Below are 15,996 nucleotides of genomic sequence, written 5' to 3' on the forward strand. Positions count from 1 at the left end.
CTTTGGTAGCGCAGGTTGACTCTGTGGTTAAGAAAGTGTACGGTGTATTGGCCTTCATCGATCGTGGAATTGAATTTAGGAGCCGAGAGGTAATGTTGAAGCTATATAGGACCCTGGTCAGACCCCACTTGGAGTACTCTGCTTAGTTCTGGTCGCCTCACTACAGAAAGGATGTGGAAGTCATAGAAAGGGTGCAGAGCAGATTTACAAGGATGTTGCCTGAATTGGGGAGCATGCCTTATGAGAATAGGTTGAGTGAACTTGGCCTTTTTTCCTTGGAACAACAGAGGATGACCTGATAGAGGTTTACAAGATGATGAGAGGCATTGATCGTGTGGATAGTCAGAGGCTTTATCCTAGGGCTGAAATGGTTGCCACAAGAGAACTCATGTTTAAGATGCTAGGAAATAGGTACAGAGGAGATGTCAGGGGGAAGTTTTTTACTCAGAGAGTGGTGAGTGCATGGAATGGACTGCCGGCAACGGTGGTGGAGGCAGATACGATAGGACCTTTTAAGAGACTTTTGGACAGGTACGTGGAGCTTAGAAAAATAGAGAACTATGGGTAAGCCTAGTAATTTCTAAGGTTGAGACATGTTCAGCACAACTTTGTGGGCCGAAGGGCCTGTATTATGCTGTAGGTTTTCTATGTTTCTATACATTTTAAGTATAAGTAAAGGGAAACATTATAATTTCAGTTTCCTAGTATTCTCAGGTTAAACACCACATTTAAAGAGTTTGAATGGTTTTCAAAAACTTTGCAGATAACTTGTTCAATGCTGAATCACGCTTTCAGTAGAATTATAACAAATATTGCTAACTTAAAATGGGTCCAAGTTTACTTCAATCTCAGATTGGTATTTGCCAAAAAGCTTGACTATTGTTTCAAAAATGCATTTTTTTACAAGTAATTTCTGCGTTCTATCACTTCTTCCTGTTTTTGTAACCATTAATTTAAACAGACTTCCACTGATTAAGTTAGATATGCCAAAAAACATTAAAGCTCAAATTCTTTTGGACATAATAGATCGATTACTTACTTACCAACACAGGACTTCTGGTCTCACACTGTCCACATAGCTTCCCATTGACTTTTGGCCTTTCAGTTTCACGAACTGGTATACTGGAGGATTCACGTTTTGGAGGCTCTGAAATAACACAATACGGATTCATTTTTATATACTTATAACCTATAGAAACTCAAATTGATGAAAAGTAGTCATACCTATACATTGATCCTTCAGTATTTTGATTTTTGCCTTTCCAGAAGTTTTCTGTGACAGAAGAATAGCACTTTAAATAATTTTATATTTTACTTCAGAAAACAACAGAAATAGCATTTGCGTGAAACTGTTTACATATTGAAATTCAAAAATGAAAACATATTATAGTTAGAGAGAGAGACAATCATTTGTTTGGAAAGTACCACATAATTAAAGTTTACTTCCATGCATGTCAAATAAACAATATAGAAATTGCTCAAAATATCTATTCAAATTTACAAGTCATTAACGATATCAATGAATGGGATGGGCCAAACATTTGAGTCCATCCATAAGAGTAATAACATAAACTGTCCCTTTTTTTTGCAAAGTAACGTTTTACAGCTACTTTCTGTTGCATTGTTCAACAGCAGTTAGCACAATTAAGTACATTGTGTCCCAAGCCTCAGGTATTCTGATATTCTTCGTTACAATCTTCTCCTCAGATATTTCCAAGAAATACAGATGTCAAATGGCTAAAACCAAATAAATTTTTTGAACTTCTCCCTCCCCTGCTGACCCTCCTTTTCCTCTCAATGATATTTAAAAACATCATTTGTCTATTTTTCCCTCCAAATATGCCCCTGCCACACCAAGTCACATAAACTATTCCCGCTATCTTTTCTTGCAAATATCTCAAATTTCAAGAGCAATAATTCCCACTCCAGATGTCTCACCACCCTGACTCACAGAGCACATAAATCAAAATATTATACTATAAATGAGTTAATAAAATATAATTAAACAAGCATGTAGTAAAGTACAGCACAGATAAACAGTAAATAGCTCACTGTCCTAGTGACTAGATCTTGGTGGCAGGACATTATTCATTAGTCTCACAATCTGAGGGAAGAAGCTGTTACCCAGTCTGTCAGTCTAGTCTTGATACTTCTGTACATCCTTCCTGATGGTAGTGGGTCAAAGAGTTTGGGGATGTCTTCCTTTTTTAAATAAAAGAGGGAGATGTCTTCCTATTTTAAACAAAGGGGCTTCCCTTCTTCCACCATTAACTCTGCTCTCAAGCGCATCTCTCCCATTTCCCGCACATCTGCCCGCACTTCATCCGCCCGCCACCCCACTCGGGATAGAGTTCCCCTTGTCCTCACCTACCACCCCACCAGCCTCCAGGTCCAATGTATAATTCTTCGTAACTTCCGCCACCTCCAACGGAATCCCACTACCAAGCACATCTTTCCCTCCCCCCATCTTTCTGCTTTCCGCAGGGATCGCTCCCTACGCGACTCCCTTGTCTATTCGACCCCCCCATCCCTTCCCACCGATCTCCCTTCTGTCATTTATCCTTGTAAGTGGAACAAGTGCTACACCTGCCCTTACACTTCCTCTCTCACCACCATTCAGGGCCCCAGGCAGTCCTTCCAGGTGAGGTGACACTTCACTTGTGAGTCGGCTGGTGTGATATACTGCATCTGGTGCTCCCAGTGTGGCCTTTTATATATCGATGAGACCCAATGCAGACTGGGAGACCGTTTCACTGAACACCTACACTCTGTCCACCAGAGAAAGAAGGATCTCCCAGTGGCCATACATTTTAATTCCACGTCCCATTCCCATTCTGATATGTCTATCCATGGCCTCCTCTACTGTCAAGATGAAGCCACACTCAGGTTGGAGGAACAACACCTTATATACCGGCTGGGTAGCCTCCAACCTGATGGCATGAACATTGACTTCTCTAACTTCCGTTAATGCCCCTCCTCCCCTTCTTACCCCATCCCTGATATGTTTAGTTTTTATCCCCCCTCCTCTTTTTTTCTTTTTCCCTGCCCATCACTCTGCCTGTTCTCCATCTCCGTCTGGTGCTCCCCGCCCCCTTTCTTTCTCCCTCAGCCTCCCATCCCATGATCCTTTCCCTTCTCCAGCTCTGTATCCCTTTTGCCAATCAGCTTTCCAGCTCTCAGCTTCACCCTACCCCCTCCGGTCGTCTTCTATCATTTTGCATTTCCCCCTCCCCCTCCTACTTTCAAATCTCTTACTGTCTTTCCTTTCAGTTAGTCCTGACGAAGGGTCTCAGCCCGAAACGTCGACAGTGCTTCTTCCTACAGATGCTGCCTGGCCTGCTGTGTTCCACCAGCATTTTGTGTGTGTTGCTTGAATTTCCAGCATCTGCAGATTTCCTTGTATTTGCTTCAAGAGATTGGGGAATGGGTGGCAGGGATCCTCTACAATGCATTGGGTCCTTGGGTAAATATTGCAAATATGGGGGGGAGGGAGAACCTGATAATCTTCTTAGCATTTCTTATTGTCTTCAGTATGTCTTGAGGTTCAATGCTTTGCAACTTCAATGCCTTGCAGACAGTGCAGCTGGACAGGGCACTCTCAATGCTCCTGCAGAAAGTTTTTAGAATGGGGGAACGGAGCCTTGGATGCTTCAATCTCCTCAATAAGTGCAGATCTCTGTGCCTTCTTAATTAGTGAGGTGTTGTGGGTCCAGATTAGATTGTCCATTGGATTGTCCTCCAATGGACAGGAGGAAGAGTATAGGAAACTGATACAGGACTTTGTGATATGGTGCAACTCAAACTACCTGCGTCTCAATATCACCAAGACCAAGGAGATGGTGGTGGACTTTAGGAGATATAGGCCTCATATGGAGCCAGTGATCATTAATGGAGAATGTGTGGAGCAGGTTAAGACCTACAAGTATCTGGGAGTACAGTTAGACGAGAAGCTAGACTGGACTGCCAACACAGATGCCTTGTGCAGGAAGGCACAGAGTTGACTGTACTTCCTTAGAAGGTTGGCGTCATTCAATGTTTGTAGTGAGATGCTGAAGATGTTCTATAGGTCAGTTGTGGAGAGCGCCCTCTTCTTTGTGGTGGCGTGTTGGGGAGGCAGCATTAAGAAGAGGGATGCCTCACGTCTTAATAAGCTGGTAAGGAAGGCGGGCTCTGTCGTGGGCAAAGTACTGGAGAGTATAACATCGGTAGCAGAGCGAAGGGCGCTGAGTAGGCTACGGACAATTATGGAAAACCCTGAACATCCTCTACATAGCACCATCCAGAGACAGAGAAGCAGTTTCAGCGACAGGTTGCTATCGATGCAATGCTCCTCAGACAGGATGAAGAGATCAATACTCCCCAATGCGATTCGGCTTTACAATTCAACCGCCAGGAGTAAGATACGTTAAAGTGCCGGGGTTAGGACTCAATGTATTTAAGTAAACTACTTAAGAACTTTTTAAAAGCTATTATTAATGCTTTTTGAGAGGGTGATTTTAGATGCATATCATATTTTTACTGAGTTAAGTATTGTATGTAATTAGTTTTGCTACAATAAGTGTATGGGACATTGGAAAAGATGTTGAATTTCCCCATGGGGATGAATAAAGTATCTATCTATTATGTGCATGCCAAGGAACCTTGTGCTCTTCATTCCCTCTACAACAGAGCCTTTTATGTCCAAAGAAGAGCCGTCGATCTATGACTTCTTGAAGTCCATAATCATCTCTTTTATCTTGTCCACAATGAGACTCAGGTTGTTGTTCTCACACTATTTGACAAGCCTCCCCACCTCCTCTGTATGCCAACTCATCATTGTTGCTGATAAGACCAACCACTGTAGTATCATCAGTCAACTTGACGATGTGGTTTGAGCTGAATCTGGCACTGTGTAGTTGTGAGTCAGCAGCGTAATTAGCAGCAAACCGAGAACACAGTCTTGGGGGGTGAGCACCGGTGATGGAGCTTGAGATGTTGCTGCCAACTCAAAGCGACTGGGGCCTTTCCATCAAGAAGTCCAAGATCCAGTTACAAAGAGAAAGGTGTTGAATCCCAATGAGGACAGTTTACCTAACAGCCTCTGAGATATGATCATGTGAAATGCTCAGGTAAATTCGATGAACAACATCCTGACGTATGAAGCATCAATTTCCTGGTGGGACAAGATGGAGTGGAGGGCCCAGACAATGGCATCATCAGTGAGCCAGTTTGAGCATTGTCCCTTAGCATTGTCAATGTTCCCTCCCATACAACTAACAATCTCTTTAACTCCCTACCATCAGGCAGGAGGCATTAGGGCAAAGTCTGTTAGGATGGCAAACAGCTTTCTTCCCCCAGGTCAAGAGACGACTGAACTCCATTCCACCACCCAGATCCCACCATGCATGAAAATAGTTCAACATTAAAAATACTGTAATGTAAGTGCTTTGCTGTCCCCTCCTCACAGCTACTATCTTGATAATTAAAGGTCAGATACTGAGGTGCTAAGAAGACAAAAATTAAATGAGCAAGCACTAGCAAAATGAACCTTTTGACCTGAGTTTTTCAGTTTACAGTAACATTTATCTTAGCAAGACTTTAACAGTAACTGTTATAATTTTTCATTTAGTTTTATATTGTCTCTGACATCACAAACCCAAGTGAAATTGAGAAGCAGCCTCAAGTGACAGGGATTTTTCTAAAATAATTTCATTTCTGTCTATTTTAAAGTTTTCTCTTACCTTTTGATTAAAATTATCTTTATTCCTCAGCACTATTTGGGCATGATTTGTCAGGTTCCCCACATGTCCAGATTTCCAGTGATATGCTCCTGCTCGTCTTCAATAGTCAAAAGAGAAAACAAAATAAAATAAATATATCCACCAAAACCAATAATATTTCAATGTCTATTCTTAAATTCTTAACTTAGATTGTTGGATATTGATGTTTTCCATCTGAAGTTCTTCAGAAGTAAAAAATGAAGCATAAAAATTGGTGCTTGCAAATGGTTATTAAGTGCTCTAAAAACAAACGGATTAGGGAATAAGACTAGGAAAAACAGGGCAGGCGAAGGTGAAAAGTGACAAAGAGCAAAGACAACAAGACCAAACCGGTATGTCTTTGGTCCTTGTAGAGGCTGTTGCATCTGAGTGCACCGCCCTCTTACCAGAATTCAGATAAGATGGGATGAAATGTTGTGTAGGGCTCTCAGTACCAGTAAGTGTGGTGTTAACTGCTCAGGCTAACAAAATGGCTTCTCTGTATTGTTATAATGAAATGGCTCCTCTATAACGTTATTTAATGCTATAATGGGTTTCTGTGTCTGGAATGTTTGGGTTATGACTACAGATAAGGGGGGAGCTAACCAATGGAGAATTGTTATGCTTTCTTGTATGTGTGAGCTGAGCGGGAGTTCGCGAGTTCACGGTCTTTCTCGGGAGGTGAGCGAGGAGGACGGATGTGTGAGGAGCAGACAGCGGTTCCAGGGCGGGCAGATACTGGACATCGGCGGTTCGGATGGTGACCGAAGGCTCAGTAGGTCGTTGTGGATGGAACCGGAGGTGTGAGCTCCAACATATTAAAATATTATATGCACAAACTAATAAACTTACTGATTTGGCACCTTTAGGTTATCTCTTTCTACTAACCCATCACTAAGAAATAACTACAAAGTTGCAATTATTTACTCACCTTTGGTGTATTGTCTGGTATTTGTGTTGTGAGCGTGTACTGGGGGGGCATTAAACTGTATTTACACCGAAGTATTGCACTATTGGCGGGGCGACGGCGATTTGCCCTAGGCGAATGGGGGTAAATTGGGGGCATGGATGCTAAAGTTGTGCTTAGATAAATCACAACAGATGAATGTTATTACCGAAGAGGTTTTCACTCACTGACTACTATCTTACTCAAAGTTTTTGCAGAAGACTATGTCTCTGAGATGTTGACTAAAGCTTTCCAGACTTCTGTCTTCATGGTAATTTTGCATTCCTGACATTCAAGGTGATTGTGGAATTTATCTGAATGAGCTCAGTTTAAAAACATTTACTTTGTTCATTGGTGATGATCTCTCTGTTATTTGGAGTAATTTTAACTGCCACAAGAACTGTAGGTAACTGGCAAACATTGTATTTACATATTGCAATAGCTGATCAGGTAAAATTTGAAAATCCTGTTGTGACACATCCTTTAATTTAATCCTTTTTTAATATATTTATGAAATACCCTCTTCACTTACATGTTTTTGCCCAGAGTGATATGTAAAGGTGATAAGTATAATTAGATTCCTGAGCAACACAAAATGCTAGAGAAACTAACAGGCTGGGTTGCACTGATGGAAGGAAATGGACAGTTGACATTTCGGGTGGAGACCCTCAATCTGGTGCAGTCTAGATCTTCATTATTAAATTTCTGTATATTTGCTTATTGCTCTAGGATGTCATTGTCTCAGGCTTTGGCATTTAGTAACTTAGTTTCTATTTAATTTTACCTCATAGAAATGATTAATTGTGCTATTGTTATTTTATGATTGCAAGACACTGTTGGACATTAAGAATTTCAAGTACTGCAGGTCTAACCAATAGAGAGTTCCTCATTGGCAGAGGAGCTGGACTTAGTGTGGACCGTGTTGCAGCCTGCTACAGAGAGGCGTTGGAATCAGTGTGGGAAGAGGATGTGCAGTCCAACAGTGAGTGATTATTTTAGTTGATTTCCTTGTGATCGTAAGACCCTGTTGGATATTGGTACTGTGGAATGCTGCAAGTCCTGTTCACTGGTTTATTGGGGGGACCTCGATTGCAGTGTGGACTAGGCCTCAATCCATGGTGTCACCCGTTGCAGCTGCCCAGGAGAGATGATGCCAGAGGCAGTATGGTGTGGCCTCCATGCTGGCATCGGTGCTGTTCCCAGTGTTTGCTTGGTGAAAGACAAGCTAGATTGCACTCACCTGCAGACTACTACGGGTTTCTTCTTGCTGACAACATCCATGGAGTCAGGGACTTGGCCTATATATATTTTGTGTTACTGTATGTTTACTGATATCTTATATGTGCTATACATGCCTTGGGCTGTGTATGACTGTTGGTACAGGCTGAGTACCTCTTATCCAAAATGCTTGGGGCTGGAAGATTTTGGAATATATAATGAGATAGCTTGGGATCACCATCATGTCTGACTCTGAATTTATGTTATCGGTAAGCAGTCTTTCTCTTACACTTGTTGATTACACAAATATACCTAACAGTAAAAATTATTAAATAACATTAACATAATGAAAATATAATGTGTGCAGAATAACAAAAGAAGCACAGCAGCAATGGGAGTAAACCTGAATCAGTTGTTGAACAGCGTCAGGCTTGCAGACTCCACCTACGATGCTCTGTTTTGATTAAAAGGTTACAGTACACTATATTTGTATTTAACTTTTTTTTAGGTTTTATGTACAGTATAAATTCTGGTGTTAGATTTTCATCAGCGACGATCTTTGCAAACTCACCAAAGAATCTCTCTGTGGCTTCATGATTAGCAGATACCTTATCTTTAATTTTTTTTTAAATCTTTGAAAATTTAATGCAGTGCCTTTTCTTAAATTTCTGCAACCAGCCTGCTGTACATTCACAATTACCTTCGATTTTCAGTTTATTGTGATAGATCTTTGCTTGTTTCACGATCAGCATACCATTAAGTGACATATGTTTACTCCAATGCTGATGAATCCACACTTTTAATACACCATCATGATCTTCATTTTTTGTTTTATGCAGTGTTTTTCTATTTCTGTTGAACTTCTGTTCATGACCTATATGAGGTCACTTCTCAGAAATGTCTTTGATGTGCAGAGACCTGCACATTGCCTGGGAACCTACCCAGCACCTTGTGGAATTTTCCATTTGTAACGTCAGGTTAGCACTCAGAAAAATTTAGGATTTCGGAGGTTTTCAGATTTTGGAATTTTGGATAAAGGATATTCAACATGTACTGTGGTTTACACCTTGGCAAAATACTGTTTCATTTGGCTATATTCATGGGTATTCATGTATGGTCAAATAGCAATTAAATTTAAACTTGAACTCCTGAACCAAGATGATTTTTTTTGACATTTTGAAGCAAGATTTCTGTGGCCTCCAATTTCCACTGTTCTACAATTAGTGGACACATGCTCAGCTTCTTAAAGCCAAACTCTAAATTTACTACCTAAGCCTTTCCAACTCTCTATTTTTTAATGATCAAGTTTTTAGTTACGTGCCCCAATAGTAATATGTAACTTCATTTGAAATGCTTTGAGACTTGTTTTATTACAATAGAAACTAAGAACTGAATTGAAAATACACTTGGACTAAGATGTTAACTGTCCTGTGCCATCACCAGTGGGATCATCAGCTGATCTGCCACCTGTCTTCAGAAGTTTCGGCCTGCTTATCATCAAGACTCCCTCAAGGTGGTGGGCCAGCAGTACTAAAGCACCACCTCCCACTGGTGAGCTTAAAAACTTGGCATCTGCCTCTATCAGAGTTGTTGGTCACTTCCATCCAACAGATAGTCTAATCTTCAGGGGTCTATGCAACTACTGAAGGGTTTGCAAAAGATGGATACACTGTCCGACTATCTGCCCCTCTGGATGTACTTGGTCCATACCCATGATCATCCTGTCTCTGCTGCCTCAGCTACAGCCCTGCTGGTTGACTTCATCTCTCTTCTGGTGAAGTCAATGTCACTCAGCCACTTCTGGAAAGTGAACGCAATAAAGCCACAGCAACCTACTTCGAATGGACAGCATGAGACCTTCCACCCTCTGTCTCTGCACTCTGATCTTAATTCTGCATACTTGGTTAACTTGCACTCATGGACTTCATTGATGTTGTCTTCCCAGGGGACTGTGAGTTCACCAATAACCACTTCTCTACTGGTGTCAGACCATGACGGAATGTGGTGAAAGCTATTTGCTCCAGGAAACTGCCTTTCCCATCCAGGTTGGCCTTGACACACCAATCATTGGCTGAAGAAAGTATGCTTGATCGTGGGCTTGCACTGTACACCCTTGCCTCGGAGCCTTCTTTCATAAATGATATGCAGTAACTATGATATAAATACAGGCTCCTGTTTTTGTGTAAACCCTGACCTGGTCACAGATCTGAAGAAAGATATGTGCAAAGTAGTTACAGAGAACTTACTCCCTTTCTTCCTTTTCCTTACTCATGGCTTGTCGAAGTTGCTGCAATCTTTGTTCCATTACATCGCGATCTAGTTCCAGTTGAGCAGTTTCTAACCGTAACTCCCGAAGATTTCTGGAGAAAAAGCATTCAATATTACATACTAATTATACATATAAGGTACAAAGTAACTAAATCTGAAGTAACGTGACAAAAATTACTAATATGGACATCCTCCTAGTCTGGATTCTTACTTAATTTCTACAATACACGTCTTATAACAATCGAAAGAAAACAGTACAAACCGCTCTGTCCATTTAGCGTAATACTTCCTAATACTACCCCCATGCCCCAACCCCAACCCAGATATTTCCACCCATCTATACACTTATGGCAATTTACACTGGACATTCAACTAACAAGACTGCACATATTTTGAGAAACCCCACGGTCACACAGAGAATGTGCAGACTTCATACAGATAGTACCAATGGTCAGGATCAAACCCAGACAGCTGGAGCTGTAAGGCAGCAGCTCCACTAACTACAGTAGATTTGAAAAATGTTGTGAATGCATGACTGGATTCTTTAAGTTTTTAAATATATTCCAATTTCTTACCAACAAAGTTAATTACATATTTCTGAGTACCCTGCGCGATTCTACAGATGAGGCTGGTATTATTTTTAAGATAATAGTGTCCATGCAGAACTGGTAATGTCTATAAATATTATGAAATTTTTCAGAGGGCCAGATAAGATAGGACTCCATTCTGGAATTACGTTTTATGGATGGAGATGTCTAAATGAGCTGGATGAAATCTTGCCGAGAGAAGCAGGCTCCAGCATTGTGCAAGACTTAATGTATCACAAAGGGCCCACACTTGGAATGCTCTGACACACATTACTGTCAGGGGTTTTTAATTATTTCATTAGGCCAGAAACATCTAAAAACTATTCAGATTTAATTAATTTAATAGATATTGTAGAAATATAACCATAAAAGGTTTAAATAATTAGAAACAATAAAGTTAATGAATTGGGTCATTTATTCCCCAGTCATCACTGACATACAGCGAATAGGCCAGATGTAAAATGCATCTCTCTTCAGTATTTTGATATTCCTCTGTTAAAATTAAATTATGAGACCAGCAAAGGAGCAGAAGGTGGTTAGATGCAATGTCATCTGACCACCAGTGCATCCTGGACTCTCATGTTTAGCCAAGGGATCCACCAGCTGAGTCCTATAACTAAATTGTATTCCCAGTCAGAAAAGACCGTTTTTAAAACAAGGATCCATTTGTAGTTTTATTCAGTTCTTGCCTATTTTTCCTGAAATATCATACAAGTTTTTGGGACATAGAATAATGTGCAAAAAGAAAGCAGAGGTAAAGAAAATTAAATATGAAGAAAGTCTCACACTTAAAAGAATTATTTTCCATAAATCAAGCATAATAAATTAAAACTGTTCTATTAATGGATATTTGCTGTTGTAATTGCAACACTTAGCTGTTGATACCTTCAAATTTCCAACAAAATACACTGAAATTAGTAACATATGGAGTCAAGCACAACAAAAGAAATATCATATTCTCTCTTGACATCAATCACAATATTAGTTCTCCTGATCTCGGCATAATTGTATCAGAGAATTATAAGTAGTCAGAACAGGATAAAAGTCATTCCTGCCCATAGATAAATAATCAGTCATAACTTGCAGATGGCACACAACGTGGAAATGTGGTGAATAGTGAATCAATTTTACAAGGACATTAGAGTACTAGAGAAATGAACAGAAATGAGCAGAAGTAAAAGCTAACACTTAATGTAAAGGATAAAGTAAATACCATAAAAACCCTGTGTACATCAAGAGTAAAATTTATTTATCTTTACTCAGCAAATTAATAAAAAACCCATCTGAAAGGATGCTGAAAGCAGATTAATTAGAAGTTCTCACTATATCAAAAAACAAGATTATTTCTATCACCTCCCCCTGGTGACCCTCCTTCTTCCCTTTCTCCCATGGTTCACTCTCCTCTCCTATCAGATTCCTTCTTCTCCAGCTCTTTGCCTTTTCCACCTACCTGGCTTCACTTATCACCCTCTAGCTCAGCCTTTCTCAACTTTTTTGCACTTAAGGAACTCTAAATAATTTTCAGGTTTCATGGAACCCCGCATAAAAATTTTTTACATCTATATCTCACAGTACATTAGCATGATCACTAAGTTGGACATATAATAATCCAAAAATGAATGTCAACACTCTTTTGAGTAGAGAATGCAGTTTGAGCCAACATTGTTTGAAAAAACAGGAAATTAAGTTTAGCTTACCTTTCTTAAAATTAACCTTTTACTTTCCCTTTCATAAATTTTTAAATCTCATACAGCTAACAAAATACATTTCTGTTAAATAACTGGCTTAAGCCAGAATGAGCTTTAATTTTTCGAAATGTAGACTCGGACCTGCCTAGTTCTGATTCAAATAGGAGTATTTTATTTGAAAAATGAAACCTCTCATGGAGCCAACCAGTACAGATGCCAACACAGTTCCTCCAAGACAGACCCTTTGTTTCCAGATATGAAAACAAAACATTAAATATATCTTGGCCTTTGCCTGTTTCGGGGAGCTCTTTGCAACAGAAAAAGTTTTCTTGAATTTCACCATCTTTTACAAATCTTACAAATGCTACAACATGACATTTATTGGTGAAATCTGTTGACTCATCAACCTGGACAGAGAAGCTGTTTTTTTTCCAGTTTATCACACAAAGCTTCTTCAGCATCATGTGACATGTCATCAACATGTCGACTTATTGTACTATTTAAGAGTGAAACCTTTTCAATTTCCCATACTGCAGCGTGTCCTAACACTTTACCCACTATAATTTTACATGCTGGCATTATTAGATTCTCACCAACTGTGTGGTTTTTCTTTTTCTGGGTACTAAGTTCTACTTAAACTTGCTTCCTGAACCCTTTTACTGATTCTGACTTTATTAACAAATGCTTCACTCTGTTTGTTTTGAGATTCTAATAGCCATTTAAAATAATCAGCACTTTTACGTGTCATCTGGCTGTGATTTGCAGTTAAGTGGCTTTTCAATTTTGCTGGAGCCATTGCTGTGTCTGTATGTTGTTTGTCACAGACTAGGCACAACGGAATAGGATAACTTGGATCACCAGTCCATGTAAAACCCATTATAAGTAGCTTTCATTATAAAGACAGACTTTTTGTGTCCATTGTTGTACTGGTGCATTGAAATGACTCAGAAGATTGTAATTAACCTGATCAGAATTGTCCGAGCCTTAGGCCTAAAATCCTCCTCTTCTGTCTATCTCACACCTCCTCTTCAAAAATAATCACAATGGACCTTCAGATATGTCTGTAAAGCACAGGGGTTAAAAGGCCTAACAGCTTAGTTTGGGTAAGTCCATTCAATGCGCAGAAAACAAACTTCACATTCATCAGCCTACTATCTTCCCCTCCGTGCAATACAGCACTCACCAATTATCAATGGCCTTACCTTGCATCAAAATTTGAGAATGAACTCAACCAAATAAACACGGTCCTACTGCACATTGCCATACTGCGCTGAGAGATCTCTAATGAGATTGCTAACAAGGCTGCTCAGTCACTGCCCACCACTCTGATCACAAGCATCTTGTGTTGTGTGAAGTTCAAAAAACTATGTTCTTTTTTAATCACGCCCTCTCACAGAACCCCTAGCATCCTCCAACAGTACCCCGGTTGAGAAACCCTACTCTAGCTAGTTCTCCTTCCTTTCCCCCTAACCTTTTTATTCTGGCAGCTTCCTCCTTCCTTTCCAGTCCTGAAGAAGGGTATCGGCCCAAAACATTGACAGTTTATTCATTTCCATATATGCTGCCTGACCGGTTGAGTTCCTCCAGCATTTTGTGTGTGTTGCTCTGGATTTTCAGCATCTGCAGAATCTCTTGTGTTTAAAACAGATTTCTATGTTGTTGTGGAAACTGTATTTTCTAAATTACAAATAGGCCCTTCTTTGATTAAAGCACTTCAGACTCAGGGTCACGAATAGCATTATTGGATTGAAATCCCTTGCCACTTTATAACTGTAAACACTGTATTTTGGAAGTTGTCACTAAATAGTTCATTTAAAGGTACTGATTAGTGATGAAATTCTGGCATGCTTGCTTCCTAGAAATTTCTACGTAACATATATGTGAATTAATTTCACTTTTGTCTGTACACATACTGTACGTTTATGCTACTGTCATTATCCTGCCTTATCCCAATGAGAGGGTAATTCAAGTAAACAATCTATTTTTTTAAATCTTTTCTGTAGCATTAAACTACTCTTCTTTTGTCTCACTTTTAAATTGGAAAATTAACAACCTTAATATCATCATCCATCCTAAAATGTACTATTTAATTCTCGCAAGTCAGGTAGTCTAATATTTTGTTGAGTATTTTATACAGGTAGCCAGCCTTATGTAAAATATAGTACTTACCATTTTGTATAGTATTAATCATTTGTTTGTGGAAAAAGAATATTCATTATTTTCTATGTTTTCAGTATGATGCAGCAAATACAATTTTTTACAGATTAATAAAAAGCTCAATTGCCAAATTTCAATACTCATGGGTATTATAGCAATGCAGAAAACCCACATTAACCTTAAATTAATAAATTTGTTTCTCAACTTAAGACATAGATGTTCGGTTATTAAAAAAATCAGTCTTTCTTAGGGGCCTGCACAGGACTATTCATTACGCACAATGTGAAATAGAAAACACTAAGCACTCAGCATTTCAGGCAACATCTGTAGAAAGGGAAACAGAGTTAATTTGTCAGGTCATAAACCCTTCATCAGAATTAGGGAAGACAGCAACACTTAGGTTTTTAGTTGCATTGAAGATAGGAAAAAGGATAGGACAAAAGGAAAATCTGTGACAGATTGAAGCCAGTGTTGCCTTGGAGATGGGCAGTTCAGAATTGCAAACAAATATGATATGTAGGAAATTGCAGGTCAATGGACAAGAGAAAAATAACTGAGCCAATATCACAGATGGATAACTAACAGTAGGAATGGTCAGTTCAGATAAAGTCAGAAAAATTGAGCCCAGATTCGTTCAACATGCCTACATAGAAAATGAAGTGATGTTCCTCAACCATGTGCTGGACCAGATCATAACAGTGAACTATTGGATGAATACAAAAGGCTTTGTATTTCCTTCAACTACTTCCTGTAAATAACATTTTGAGATATGGCATACGAGTATTTCAAGGCATGAAATGGGATTAAGTCCAGTTTGCTTTGGAACTAGATATGATTAGCTTTATTTGTCATATCTACTTTGAATTGTGTCATTTGCATCAAATCAAATCAGTGCGGAATATACTGAGCAGCCTGCAAATGCCGCCATGCTTCTACCGTCAACACTGAATCCCACAACTCACTAACCCTAACCATACATCTTTGGTATGTGGGAGAAAACTCAAGCACCCAGACGAAACCCACATGGTCACAGGGAGAACATTAAAATCCTTATAGGCAGTGGTGGGAATCGAGTCCCAATATGCACTATAAAGTGATACGCTAACCCCTATACTACCAGGCCTCCTTACACCGCCATGCCACAATGTTGGAGTTATGGTTTCCAAATCTACTTCAATATTACACAATTTTTGCAATTTTATAAAACTATAGCTTGTTTTCCTTTGTCATTACATGGTAAATGTAATGTGGTATGTCAAATTACCAGGTGAGCGAGTAGTCTTTGGGGTACTGCAAGTCTGTGTTTTTACTGGTGCTTTGCTGCACACTCGGTGGGGGACGCCAATGCCATATTGCTGGTGGGGGAGGGGGCGTCATTGTTTTGCTGCTGCTTA

The 15,996-nt window shown here is 39.6% G+C and overlaps 1 protein-coding gene across 1 annotated transcript in view; it reads right to left on the bottom strand.

The window, feature by feature from the left end:
• Nucleotides 1-15,996, bottom strand: part of zbbx (zinc finger, B-box domain containing) — a 140,295-nt gene that overhangs the window by 114,592 nt on the left and 9,707 nt on the right. Inside the window, exons 3-6 of the mRNA XM_073041022.1 lie at nucleotides 10,149-10,262; nucleotides 5,721-5,817; nucleotides 1,225-1,273; nucleotides 1,044-1,147 (exon numbers count right to left, since the gene is read on the bottom strand). Coding sequence (XP_072897123.1) covers nucleotides 1,044-1,147; nucleotides 1,225-1,273; nucleotides 5,721-5,817; nucleotides 10,149-10,262 — 364 coding nt within the window. The remainder of the gene's footprint in view (nucleotides 1-1,043; nucleotides 1,148-1,224; nucleotides 1,274-5,720; nucleotides 5,818-10,148; nucleotides 10,263-15,996) is intronic.

Source organism: Hemitrygon akajei, chromosome 3, assembly GCF_048418815.1.
Source record: "Hemitrygon akajei chromosome 3, sHemAka1.3, whole genome shotgun sequence".
NCBI lineage: Eukaryota > Metazoa > Chordata > Chondrichthyes > Myliobatiformes > Dasyatidae > Hemitrygon > Hemitrygon akajei.